This window comes from Canis lupus, chromosome 33 (assembly GCF_003254725.2).
Source record: "Canis lupus dingo isolate Sandy chromosome 33, ASM325472v2, whole genome shotgun sequence".
Lineage (NCBI taxonomy): Eukaryota > Metazoa > Chordata > Mammalia > Carnivora > Canidae > Canis > Canis lupus.
The window spans coordinates 27,703,991-27,718,942 of NC_064275.1; the positions used below are offsets into that span (position 1 = coordinate 27,703,991).

Consider the following 14,952-nt stretch of genomic DNA (forward strand, 5'->3'; position numbering starts at 1 on the left):
GATAATCAAAATACCTAACGGAGCACATTTCTTGACAGCTTATGGGGAGAATGTCTACTGGCCCTCTATGTCTTGTTGAGATGAGTAGAACCACGGAGCGAGCTCTAAAGCATAACAATTCTTTTTGTCCAGCTCCCAATTGAAGTGTCTTTTCCACAACATACTAAACATGTTTCATTGCTAACGGAGTCACCAAGAACATTGGTTGGTTAGTTACATAGTGAACTGGTGGAAATAACTCAGTTTGCAAAATACAAAGAGAGGGAATCTGATGACACAGGAATAGTATTGGTATAAAGTCCTAGAGCTCCCTGGGGACCCTGCTGCAGAGAGGGGCCAAGCGGTAAAGGTTCAGCGTTGTAGGATTCAACTCGGAGGAAGTCCTACGGTCAGGCTCATCCAGGCATTTCCCAACTTAAGATGTCAGAGATAAAACTGCCAGCCCCAAGATTTCCTCATGAGACCATGGGTACAGGTGAGGCAAGACTCTAGAACGGCACTATCCAATGAAGCTTTCTGTGGTGATGGAAATATTTCACATCTCTGCTCTTCAGTCTAATAGCCACTAGACACATGTGGCTACCCAACACTTGAAATGTGGCCTGTGCTGCTGAGAACTCAATCTTTAATTTTATTCAATTTAGTACATTTAGATGGCAAGTGGCTACCAGATGGACAGCCCAGCTGTAGAAAATAAGAACTCAGTATGGGGCCCTTTGCTAGGAACGACTAAGAACAAGCAAGAATGAGGTATAAAATGATCCTGAGCTCTGCATAAGACATGGAGAGCCACTCTTCTCTTATCAGGTCCTGATGATTAATACCCTCTTATGTCATCAAATGGCATCAATTTTAAGAGAACATAAAATATGTAGCTTCCATGACATGTTAACTCTTCAGGCTATGAAACCAGTGAGTTCTAGGGGAAAAAAACCTTCTGACTTGCTGGAATACTTAATAAAAGTTTCCAGTCTTTTTCTTTTTTTTTTTAATCACAAATTTTAGCACTCTTCATTTGGTTTGTCTGGAAATCTCCAGAAATATTCTCTCCTCGTGTCTCTTTAATAAGATCCCAGTAAAGCCAAAGCCACTCTTGACCACTGATTCCAGTTCTCTCCTCTGAGTCCCACTCAGCATTATCCCATCTCCCTCAGGATGTCTGAGAAGACATTGGTCTGGTAAGCAGTAAGGCATGGTACTTTCACTTTTCTTGATGTGTGGTCTCTGGGATTTTAGCCAACAAGTCTCACTTTCCCTGTATTCTTACAGAAATGACGCAGTCTAGAAGTCTAGGGATCACAGCATGCACTTCCAGGAAGCCCTGCTTTTACCAAATCAATATATAGGGAAAAGACTATTCATGTACAACTGTAACAATAGACCAATTATAACAAAAAATCTACCTCTTACTCTTGTTTCATGATATCGCTTTAGTAAACCATAGTAAGCAGTTTAGTAGTTTTTAAATAGCTGAAATAGCTACCAGTGGCAAAATATAGTTCTAAGAAGCCCCTTTAAAAAAAAAAAAGGTTAGTCCATGCGGAATGCTACATTCTGTAGAGCAATAAATTTAATTGTCGAGAACACGGGTCCCCAGCAAATGTTGTCTATTTATAACATTATAGAGAAACAAGAAGAAAATAAAGACCAGCTTCTGAGCAATCAAAAGAGATATCACAAAGATAAAGTTCTTATCTTTTCACAGAAACAGCTTTCTATTCTCCTTTACAGCCACTTTAACAATCCTGTTAGATGGTAAGATCATTTCTAAGACCTTAGCAACTTAGAAGCAGTAAATAAAAGTCAAGAACTTGAGCAAGTAGTCTGATATTACCAGCATAAAGTAAAAGAAGACAGATAAACTGCAAAACAAAACAAAGTGACCCCCAAAATCATAGTGGTCAAGGCTACTTAGTATTGATACCAGTGATGCTCTATCCCAATAGAGAGGCCAACACAGCCACTGTGTTGTATATTCTGCACTAAAAAGAAAGGAATTCTGCAATGCATATAGAATTTTTTTGCTCTCCACCAAAAAAAAAAAATTAATGTTTTAAATTACTCACAATTTAAGGGAACATCCAAGGAAATAAAGCTGGGTATTAATAATCCAAAGGATCCAGAGAGTAAGAGCTTTCTCAGAGTATGTGCTTTCTCCTTATGCCATACGAATTTTGATTAATTGGAAAAAGCGTAACACCTCTAAAATCTCTAATAAATAAGAGAGGAAATGGCAATGAAGGCAACTTTGAAAATGCAGCAAATGCGAACTCCATAAAAGACCCATGTCTTTTACTGCATCACTCTGGCACACGATACACTCTAAGTAGCTATTTGTTGGGTGGATAGATGGATGAACGGACACACAGACTAAAAATAAAATTACACTTTGCAGACTTATGGCTAGTGCCGTTGAAGTCATAATTCAGTCTTCTGTTTGTGAGAGTCACAAAATAGGGAAAACTATTAGAGATGATTTTTTTCCCCATCGCTACCAGAACATTAACAATTATAACCTTAATAGCAAAATAATATCTGAATGAAGGGGTTTCCTGGGGGCTTCTTTTTTTATGATTTTTAATATTTTTAAATTTGTGTGTAGTTGACCTGCAATGTTACATTAGTTTCAGGTGTGCAACATGGTAATTTGCTGGGTTTATGTATTATGTATTATGCTCTGCTGACCAGAGCCATACCGTCTGCCACCATCCAGCACAGTTACAGTGTCATTGACTATATTCCTATGCTGTGCCCTTTTTCCTGTGATTTATTCATTCTACAACTGGTGGCCCATGTCTCCCACTTCCCTTCACCCATTTTGCCCATCTCCCCGTAGCCCTCCATAGGGCAACCATCAGTTTGTTCTCTATATTTGCAAGTCTGATTCTACTTTTTGTTTGTGTATTTATTTGGGTTTTTTTCCAGACTCCATATATGAGTAAAATCATACTTGTCTCTCTCCATCGGACTTATTTCATTTTGCATAATATCTTCTAGGTCTATCCATGTGGTCACAAATGGCATGATTGCCTCCTTTTTTTACAGCTTCGTAATATTTCAGTGTGTGTGTGTGTGTGTGTGTGTGTGTATGAGCACATCCTCCTTACCCATTCCTCTGTCGACAGACTCTTAGATCACTTCCTTATCTTGGCTATTGTAAATAATGCTGCAATAAGCACAGGGTGCATATATATTTTCAAATTAGTGTTTTCACTTTCTTTGGGTAAAGACTCAGTGGTGGAGTATTGGATCATATGGTATTTCTATTTTTAATTTTTTGAGGAACCTCCATATGGTTTTCCATATTGGCTACAGCAATTTACATTCCTACCAACAGCATAGGGGTTCCTTTTTCTCCAAACCCTCACCAACACTTGTTATTTCTTGTCTTTTTTTATTTTAGCCATTCTGATAGGTGCAGAGTGATACCTTATTGTGGTTTTGATTTGCATTTCCCTGATGATCAGTGATATTGAACACCTTTTCATATTGTCTGTTGGCCCTGTCTTCTTTGGAAAATATTTAATAAGGTCCCCTGCCTATTTTTTTATTGGATTGTTTGGGAGTTTTTTGGTGTTGAGTTATATAAATTCTTTATATATTTTGGAGATTAACTTCCTGGGAACTTCTCTTTTTTTTTTTTTTTTTTTTTTTGTCTGGGTCTCTTTATTTTTATTTATTTTACATTTTATTTATTTTTATTTAAATTCAATTTGCCAAAATAGAATATAACACCCAGTGCTCACCCCATCAAGTATCCTCCTCAGTGCCCGTCACCCAGCTACCCCAGCCCCCAACCAACTCCCCTTCTGCAACCCTTTGTTTCCCAGAGTTATGAGTCTCTCATGGTTTGTCTCTCTCTCTCTCTAATTTCTCCCACTCAGTTTCCTGGGAACTTCTTGATTTTAGTACCATACAAGAGTCCAAACACCTGTTTGCTATTCAGGAATACTTATGAAATGGTCACTTTTTAACCTGAATATATGCCAAGCTTCTTTATAACCCCAATTATTTGCATCTTCACAAAGATGTGCTAACAGCAAACACATTTCTCTTGTTTCTAGTGCACAGCTTGGATTATCTACTTATACTCCAGAGAGTGGGGGAAGGAGGAAGGAAGGGATGGAGGGAAGAAGATTGGAAAGCCAAGAGATTGAGATTGATGCTACCTGGATGACACAGTTAGCTGAGTCACTAGGAAATTATTACCTAGACCAAGGGTGTTATGGTGAATATGTTACATTTCTCAGCTAGTTAGTATTGATCTTTTGAATGGTATCACTTTGAAAAATAACAACAAAGATTAGTTGTGCGTGTATTATCTTTCTCAAGGACCTTGTCTATACAGATATTGAACAGAGAAATTCTCAAGCACCAAAATTTTTAGAAAGAAGAGCAATTCAGTATATAGAACTTAACACCTCTAAGTAATGGTTTTAACAGAAATTGGAGATTTAAGTGGAATGATACTTAGTTTTTACCCTCTGTTCTTCCCATCCTTATACTACATCTTCTTATAGAATTATAAAGGTAATGAAACTTACATACGTAAGACCTAAACCCATTTCTATTGTATTTTGCTAAGCATTCCAGGAGCACTCAGTTAAGATAATATATACCATAAATAGATCCCCTAAACAGTAATGGATTTTTTTAATGTAATCTCCCCACTTGGACTAACCTACAACTTGTAATTCAGAAAAAAAAAAATGTATTCACTTTCAGTTTTCCTTGATGATTAGATTTTCAGCTTTGGTAAGAAGAGCTGTTTAAAATGCTTATCACCTTCTGCTAAATCTGAGCTTTACTTTTTACTCTTTGCTTATTTTTCTATTATTTGTAGGTGAGTCTGAGCAATAATATTTTTATAAAATTTCTGCCGTCGGGGCTCAGAGGGTCTTCCTCACCATCAATTACAACTATCTCCATTATTAGATAAGGATGTTGAGGCCCAGAGAGAAGCCAGTGACTTACCCAGTGGTGGAACATTGTCTCCCCCTTTAAAAATTAGGTGTAGATTCTGGGGTGGGGGGTGTTTTTCCATGTCACTGCCTTCTCCCTTTCCCCCACTCCATAGACCCCCAGCTGGGACTGCCAAAGCTTGTTGGTTTAATTCATATCTAACCAGCTGCTCTGTGATCCCCAAGTTTGAGGAACACTTCAACCCATTTCTTCCATAGGTATGTCATCCAGGTCCCATACCCTTCCAATAATTACCTGACATAGATCTGTTTTATCAGCAAGGGCTGGAAAGGCAAGTGGAGGACCAATAACCAGGGGCAGGTATCTCTCCTGTACACTTCTTCCCTCCAGGCTTGGCCAGAAGCTTAGATTTGGCCTTGGCCACTACCCACTGCACTCCCAGCGTAGCCTTCCCAGCACAAGGCTGAGGGAGAAAGGCCAGAGCTTTGTGAGGCTAAGCTGGAAGCATCGGCCAGGACAGGGTCAGCCTACCAGGATACCAGGTAGCCAAGATTGGCCAGCAGCAGAGGGTGGTATGCAGCAGGACAGGAAGAGCTGGAGGAAGCAGTGGGAAATGCCAGTGGACAACTGGACCAGGCCCGCATTTCTACATCTTCCCGGAGTTCCTTCTTGGGCCAGCCCTGTGCTAGTCTGGAGGTAGAGCTGGTACCCAGTGATGAATCAAACCCAGGCTCTGCCCCCTGAGTCCTGGGAATTATTTATGTACTTGCGATCAGAGTGGAGGGATGCACAAATGCAGTTAAAAGAGCAAAGAAAATAGCCTCCCCTGGAAAAATAGGAAAGGCTTCCCAGAGGGAGGGCATTCGAGATGGGATTTAAATAATTGGTAGGATTTCTGTAGCCAGGGATGGCTCCCTTGATGATGGAGGGAAGCTTGAACAAAGGCCTTTCTAGGGAGGAGAGTGGCAAAGTCTAGCAAGAAGGCTGAGAGTGGCCACAGGGAGGAGTTTTTGAGTCATTCTCAACCCTGGGTCAGGGGTGGGGTGAGGTCTGGGCATCCTGCTTCCAGTTCAACTGTATCTTCTCACCTGTGAGACTGATGTGGAGGAGGCGGCAGGTGGAGGGTGAAGGTAGTTGTGGTCAGAAATGGTGATGGCAGAGGAAGGGAGGGAGGTGCGGAGGAAGGGAGAGGAGAGAGGGAGGAGAGAGGGATCAAATACGGACTTAGAGGAGAAATGAGCAAGAACGGTGAAGTGGGTGGATAACAATGGGAAGAAGAGGAAGAGGAGGGGGAGGGAAGCAGTAGTCAGGGAGGTTAGAGAGGTTAGGGGGGTGGAGGGAGAGAGACGGATAGAGACCCAGACCTCTCCAGAGCTACCATCCTATTTTGGATGGGAAAATCAGCAATGTGCTTATTAAACCTTTTTTTTTTTTTATCATAAACCAGAGAAAAAAGATGATACATTATGTCCTGAGACACACATGCTCATATATATAATAGGGAAATTAAGTTGTTCAGAATAACATCCTATGTCTGATACTTTGGATTAGATTCTGTTTCTCTTTCCCCTTCCCCTTTTTAATGCTGGCTTCCACCCCCTAAATTAATACAAGCCTGGAAACACTTTGGGGTGGTGGTGGGGTCAATCCTCGGTACAAGGCAAGGAGCTGCCTCCACCCAGTGGCGAGAGGAGGGATGTGCGGCCTACAGCTGGGTCTGCAGGACACCCTCCCCTCCGGGCTTTCTCCTTTGCCTCTCCTCTCACTTAAAATATGCCTCTTTTAAGCCTTCTATGCTTCTTCTCCCCTCCAAGTGCCCTTGGTGTTAGTTTTATCCCATTTACAGAAATCACAGAATTACAAAGTATAAAAGCCTGGAAGAAACCTTTAAAGATAATCTAGGTCTGCTCTCATCCCTTGTACTGTAGAAACTGGGGCTCACAAAGGTGTGCGACCCGCCCAAGCCTATTTTGATGGCACAGCCAAAGATTCTAGGTCTTCAGAGCTCCCTATTACATCATACTGTCATTTTCTTAATACTCAAATGTCAGGGTAAGAGGAGGGGAGAGAACTGATTTTTCTTAGGCCCTAAACGCATGCCATAAGGGATAACTACAGGTAGGCCACAACCCATCAGATGGGCCTTATAAAAATTTACCTGTGGTTTGTCTTCGTTTGTTTTTTCTGTAAGCTGTCAACACGGGTGCTGGTTACAGGTGTTGGGGCATACCCAAGACAGGATAAGGTCTAAGCATTTATTTGGCTGTGTCAAAGCCATGTTAAATTTAGCTGTACACACTAACTGCCTAGCATCCGTGCCTGGTTGCCGAACAGCACATTCATGGATATGGATAACATTAAATGTGAGATTAGGGGTTTTTTTTAATATTTAATTTAACATTAAACCTGTTAGATATCTATGCAGATACTTTTTGGTTCATCTATTACACAAATTAAACACAATTAGGAGATATGAGCAATACCTATTCAACAGGTAGCAGCAGTGCAGTAAGGTAAACAGCTTCCTGAGGTTGGAGCCTGAAGGTGGGAAATAGGCTGCGTAGAAGTCCAGCCCTGCGCACCCCTCTCCCCTTCGTCTCTAATCTAGGCTGAAGTTCCTGGTGTGTGATGAAGGGACAGAGAAGGGTGACTCTCATGGCTCAGCCTAGGTGATCAAACTTGCAGGAACAGTCGCGCACCTTCCCTGGAGTGCACACAACTCTCCTGGGTCTCCTAGCTGCCCCAGCATGCTGAGCAGCTGTCCCGGCCCTTGCAGCCTAGAGCCTCTTACGTGCTAGACTCTGAATCTGTCTGGTCACAAGTGGGCTCTTTAGAATTGATGTCTAGCTCCGCTTGTATGAACACAGTAACCCAGCCCTGCTCGGATAAGAAGGGAATGCCCTGGACTTCCTGCAAAGGGAGCCTGATAGCTCTCTCCTCACACTACCTTCAGCTTTATTTATTTATGTATCCTCCTCATTCTTTTTCTTTAAAAGATCTTATTTATTTATTCACGAGAGACACAGAGAGAGAGAGAGAGAGAGGCAGAGGCACAGGCAGAGGGTGAAGCAGGTTCCATGCAGGGAGCCCAACATGGGATTCGATCCCGGGACCCCAGGATCAGGCCCTGGGCCGAAGCCAGGCACTAAACCGCTGAGCCACCCGGGCTGCTCATTCTTTCCTTCATCCTTGCCACAGCCCCTGTCTTCATGCCCCACCACGACCACCCCACCCCACTACACAATACACACACAGATCATCAAATACATTCCCCTTTAATTACACACTGCATCCTTCCTGTAAAGTGCAGTCTGCTGGACCACACCATGAGACCTTCTGTGGGGGATGCACTTCTCCAGAAGCAGTGGGACCGTAGACCAAATTTACCTTTGGAGAAAATAACAAAATCAGAATGACTCAAGGTTCCTTTGGAATGGTGCTGTTGCTCCAGTCCTTAATCACAAACCTCAGGAAGCTTTTCTATCAATAAATGCTAGAGGTTTCATTTCCCAAGATTCTGTGCAAAGCCAGAGGGAGGCATTTTCCTCAGAAAGTAACCACAGAAAAATTGCATCATGCTAATTTAATAGAGTAATGACTTCGCTTGGATTTTGACATTTCTTTTAAGGTCTTATTCACTTCAAAATAATCCCATTCACACACTTAAACTACTTGCTTTGCTTTTCCCCCCCTCACAATTCATTACATGATAATTATTGAAATGGTGAGGACCAAGATGTTGCTATAAAAGAGCCGACGTGAAATATTCCACCATTTGTGAAGAGTGTTGTGACCTCTTGTGCTTTAATTTAAACTCCTCATGTCTCTTTGAAGTAGACGGAATGATATGGATCAGAGTTACATAATCTGTCATCTTCATAAGCTTTGAATTAAAAAGCAAAATAGAGTTTAATATTGCCACTTGCCTTCAACAATCAAACTGAGATGGTAGTGAGTGTCTTGCTCAAAGTCATGGATTGACGTGACCAGCACAAGATAGTTTTTCTAATTTTTAGATTTTTTTTTTAAATAAAAAACTGAATCCTACAGAGTCATTATAGGATCTGCCCACTAGAAGCACAGTGGGATCTAGGACAGACAGTTGCCTTCCAATGCTGGTCTCTGATACAGTGGAAATACCCAGGGAGCTTTTCTGAACGATGCAGACGCTCAGATCCTAACCCCAGAGGACAGTGCACAGCCAGGTGTAGGGATCACCAACTAGGGCTTCCCAGGAGTGTTCCTTGAGACAAAGCCTGATACTGCCCCCCAAAACTTGCAAAGAGGCATTACACATGATACCTACTTCGGAGACTTATCACACACCTCATCATTTTATAGGATTTTAGAAGCCCTGCGGGAAAAAGACGAGCTTAACCCAGCTTTTCCCAACTTAAATGATATATGACCATGGAATCCAATTTTTGTAGCACTCAATCAGGATTTTCCCAGGATATGTTCTAGGGAAAAGTAATCTATAGATTTTCCAACAAGGGCTCCCCTAAGGGTGAGTTCCCTAGCAATGAGTCTCTAGGAATGGGGAAGAGTGCGCAGTATGTGTGTTTATCAGAGTATGAATTTATTAAGATTGGGAAGCACTGATCCTAAAGAATTAATGTTTGTTTAGTGTCTACCGTACGCTAGGCACTGGGATGGGTTCTCTACCCACATGGATTTATTACATCTATTACATCCTCACAACAACCCGATGAGGTCGTTATTCAAAGATGAGGAAAATGAGGCTTTGGAAGACCCCCCTTCACTACAGTAAGAGTGAACTCTGGTTCTTTGCCATCTGCTTGGCTGTGGGAGGAAAGGAAAGTAAGACACAGAACAGTAGCACTCGTGGCAGTTGCTGCTACAACCTTCATTTTCCAGAAAGGCATTCATTACAGAAATAATATTCTTTCCATTTCATTCATTTTATAGTGCTTTTGTTTCTTGAGAATTTTCAAACTGAGCATCCTCCCACAGGTTTGTGATGGTCACTGTCACAAAAAAGTCACAGCATTGCTCTATTTAGATTGTCAAGATTTTAAAGAAAATTCATAGCACTGTCTTCAGCATCTATTATCAAGGATCAGTTCTGTGTGTCGGGATAATTACCACTCTTTGCTTAATATTAACCTTAAGCAACCAGGCCACGACCTTGGGTCCTAAGTCAAGGAAAGAAGGAACCGCTCCCTGAATTATCTCCTGTATGGAATGGCTTGATCCGGTTGTTTTATCATTTGATCACCCTAAAGTAGGAGAGTATAAATACCGTGGAGGTCAGAGCTTAGGGGACTGGAGTGAGAGCCTGAGAGTGGGGAAGCAGAGGTGTTCCACAAGCTGAGACAGCTTATCCCAACTGCCAGGGGCCTTCACATTCTCCCATTTCTCCTCTCTGCCTCTTCTTCCAGGGCCTCTCTCCTTCTAGGTCCTTCCTTCTTCAAAGTCTCTCATTTTGTTTCCCCAGTCCTTGTCCTAGAATAGCCCATCAGATTTTCTCCCCTGCCACCAGGCCATCCCACTCCCCGCCCCAGGCTCTATTTTGTCCATCATGACGCAGAGCTGGATTTCCATTCATGGTCTTCACTGAGATTTATATTGAGGGCCAATATGAGAAGTGACCATATAAATAAATACCTTCTGGAAAACTACTTCTGAAGGTGTTGTATGTTATAGCATTTAGGGTTCCTCGTGGAGAAGGACCGCATAATACATAACCTTTTAGAGTTCAGTGATGAGGTGATATGGTGGGGAGCCAGACTCCTCCCCTGTGGGAAAAACAGGATGTTTTCCTTTTTGACCTAGAAAAAAGTTTGAAACTCAATTACAGCATTATATAATATTTTCTCCTACTTCTATTTTAGAAGTCGTATTAAACACACATGTGTCACCTGCAGTTCTTCTAAAACTAGCAGGAAATATGTCTTATTGATTTTTGAGCGCTGCATATTTGTATTTCGAAAGCCCGAGTTGCATTATAATTACTTCTGTTCCATGATTCAAATCATGCTCTCAAATTCACATATTAGGGGAAGGATGATTATCATTAAATGGGTACCTCCAGGAGTCTCCCCCCAATTTTTAAGTGGCTTTTTCTTATTACTACAGCAATGCCCATTTATCACAGAAAGATTTCTGTGGGCGAAAAATTAGATCATTTGTGATCCCACCAATCATCAGCATTTCAGCCTTTCAAATGTGACTAAAACTAAAAAACATCTTCCTACATCATTGAGGGAGGTAGGAACACCTGCATAGAACCCATAATTAATGGATCTTAAGATACTTCCAGAATGCTTGGACAATAGGAGCCAGGCAGAGTAGGTCAAATCAATAATATTTATTTTTTCCAAAGATAGAAGTAGGTAGTGCAATGATTCAGAACTGCTTTATATCTTTTAATTTATTTTTTGAATTAATTTTAAAAATCAAACTTAAAGATCTAGATTGAGAAGTCAAACCCACCACTATCTTTATCCACCCTATTCCTTTACTTGGTTTCCTGTGATAATGATCTTTCTAATTTTTAAACCACCTTATCGAGGTATGATTGACATGTAAAAAGCTGTACATGTTTAATATATACAACTTGATGAGTTTAGGGATGAGTCTATACTCATGAAATTATCACCATCATCAAGGCCATGGACATATCCATCACCTCCCTCCCTCCCGAAACTTTCGTCCCCCTCTTATATTATTATTATTTTTATCATCATCATCATCATCATCTAAGAACACCTAACGTAACATCTTGCCTCTTAGCAAATTTCAAGTGCACAACACAATATTGTTAGCTGCAGGTATTAGGATGCCGTATAGGGGATCTCACGACTTATCTTTCATAACTGACATTGTATCCTTTGACCATTAAATTTCTTGAGTTGGAAATAAGAATACATATTTCCTACTTAGACAAAAGGTGGCATATTATATATGCTCTTCCACACCTGGCTTTTTTTTTTCCCAATTAACAACCTGCCCTGGAGATCTTTCATATGAAAACACGGAAAGCCTTGTCATTTTTTTTATAGCTGTGTAATATCCAGTTCTGTGGATGTACTGGTTACTTTGTCATCTACAGGCCACCTTTTACTGTTATGAATAGTACCACCATGAATGCGCATGTTTACATCCTCTTATACATACATAAATTAAAATACATAGGAAATTTCCCAGGATTAAAGTTGCGGAAACACAAGATAAGTGCATTTTTTGTTATTTTGGTAGATATTGTCTAATTGCACTTTGTAAAGATTACATCTTCCATTTCCAACAATATGTTTCCCCACAGCGTCATAATTATTTTTATTTTAAAACCTCTGGGTGATTTTTTAAAAAACAAATTCCATTCCAGTGGTGCTGGCTCATCTACTAGAGCTCTTATTCTCTGAGCTCAAACCAGTTGCTTAACATGTTAGTTTGAAGTTGGTTTAGTCAACCCTTCATTATTTCTTCACCCAGAAAGGAGCCAAGGGCATGGCTATCCATAATGGCAGATGATTCTGTAGTATTTCAATTCAGCTTTCAAATATATTGTAATTATTTCTCCATTGAATTTTCTTTCCTATTGATGTCTGCATTCAGAAACATTAACTCAGAGTTTTTAGCAGAAGGTAGCTGCTGGTAGAAGAAGGCGGCCAAGAATTGGAAAGAAGTGGTTATAGGATTCAGAATGTTCCCACTTTATCTCTGGGATCATAGATGATATTTCATTCTTTTTGATATCTATACTATATATTTTTTAAAACCTTACAATGTGTTCAGATTACTTGTATATAAAAAAATAGATTCATAGTTGCAGTTAAAATGAAAGCCCCAACACAAGTGTAATATTTAATTGCTCTTCAGCCTGAGAAGTGTAAATCCCTAAGGGAAACAATACAGTTTTAAGTGGCACTAATTAATTGGTTAATATAAATTTTAATGAAATCAGTTCTAATATATTTAAAACTACTCCTCACTTAGAGAGTGGAGAACCCATATGTAAATAATAGAGAGTTTATGGGGTTGACCATCTGGGTGGGGAGGGAGGTGGTATACAGAATACAGAGATGTCTGATCCAGCCTTTCTCTCCCCTTGCAGCATCTTCCTCAAAGAGCTGGAGAAGTATGAGCAGCTGCCTGAGGATGTGGGACACTGCTTTGTTACCTGGGTAACTGACCTGAACTCCTTCTTCTCCCACTTGCCATGCTTTCCAGGAGTGCAGGTGGTGTCGGATGGCATCACTGTTCAGTGCCTGACCTGAGGATCGGTGTCACTGACGTTCTAACACAGGACCAGGGACTTTAGGGAGGGACAGAAGTAGATCTGAGAGAAGCAGTCTGTCCCCCAAGCAGCAGAGTCCTCCTTGGGAAAAGTCCTCAGACATTGTGTCCAAGGTCCACATTAAGTTCTCCAAGAACTTTCTAAAATTGAGATATCAAGAGAGTGGAACATCACCACCACCCTTGATCGAGGAACTATTCCAGTTCTATCCAGGGGTTTTGCTTTGTTTGCTTTTTCACTAGATAAGGATTAGGGAATTAGAGCTTTAGGAATCCACCAAACAATTGGTTACATTTTCTTCCTTAATAGAAAAGAACAGATTCCATGAGTATCCATCCCAGTTCGACCTACAAAATTAGCATCCAACCATTTTCTTTCCTGGGGCTATTGTCAAGGGCCACATACGGGGCTGAATGTACCAGGTTCTCATTATATGAATGGAAACTTTAGTCTCCGTTAGCATGTCCACGCCATGTTATTCGGAGCTCAGGTTTGTGATAAAGTACAGACGTCTCCAGGGAAGTCCACCTATGATACTAAATGCAACTAAATGTGAAATTCCTTCCCCAGGGTCGGGAGTTCTATTTAATAATTATCTCATTATAATTTCCACTCAAAATGGGCTGCTTTTCAAAATGTCTTCATGATTCAGAGAGTTTATGTTCTCAACAGCCTATGGAATAGGCAGGGCTATATATTGTGCTGTATATTTTATACATGGAAACAATTCAGATGACCTAGGAAGTTGACTAGTCCACTGGCATGTGACAAATGTCACAGCCAGTCCCACAACTTAAGACCTGAATCATTTTCTTTACATGGAACCTTAACATTTTCTTCCTGGCATACTCTGATTTCTTAAGGAGTCTCAGACTGACATCTTATTTGGGTTAATATATTTTCTAACTCTAAATACACGAGCTCATGCACAGTTCATATTAATGCTGATAAACAATTTATGATCCCTTGCATAGCCAATGCGGAGAAAAAAAAACAAGTGAAGGGATTTTTTTTATATCTTTTTTCATACAATTTGTGGATCTGCCTAATAATCAACTAGAAGTATGATTTATCAGCATGTCTTAGGGATGATGAATACCTCCCACATAGTATATAAACCCTAAAATTGGTTTCAGAAAACCTTTGATGATTGCATAAAATATGCACATTTCGCCAAAGATTATCCCAAGGTGACTTTCATAAGCCTCATAATATTCGCATGTGAGAGTAGAAGGAGTTGTTTCAGTGTATTGAAAGGCCACGGTTATGACCAGGAAGCCTGACGTCAGCTGACCTGGGCTTTGCCTCTTTCTAACTGTGGGAATTTAAAGTTACTAACCAACTTTAAATTGTCACAGTTTTCACCTCTGTAAAATGAGGATGGTGATGATAGAGCTCACTGCATAGGGTTCTCAGGAGGATCAGATGAGTTAATATATATGAAAAGCACTTGGAAAACTGCTGGCACAATGAGTCCTGCAATAATTAACACATATCTAGGCTGCTTCCACAGAAGAGGACATCCCACATGTTCTCTGACAGCATTTCACAAAAGGGGAAGGTACTTGGCGGCCAAAATACACACACCTTTTCCCAGGAGTAAGGACACATAGCACTAACCCAGAGGGTCCTAAGAGAAGTAAGAAATGGATTTTCACCAAGCTACAAGGTTCTTAGCTTGAAGTAACCATCTGGTTAGGACTCGTTGTTCAAGTCCTTCCCCAAAGGGTCACCTTGCTTTCCTTTCCCCCTACCACTGCTTCTGGGAA

At 40.8% G+C, this 14,952-nt stretch overlaps 1 protein-coding gene across 20 annotated transcripts in view; it reads left to right on the top strand.

Annotated features, from left to right (window-relative positions):
- Positions 1-14,952, top strand: part of KALRN (kalirin RhoGEF kinase) — a 659,950-nt gene that overhangs the window by 411,394 nt on the left and 233,604 nt on the right. For all 20 annotated transcript variants that reach the window (XM_035710078.2, XM_025474776.3, XM_049105377.1 and 17 more), the window contains one exon: positions 13,001-13,070. In XM_035710078.2, coding sequence (XP_035565971.2) covers positions 13,001-13,070 — 70 coding nt within the window. The remainder of the gene's footprint in view (positions 1-13,000; positions 13,071-14,952) is intronic.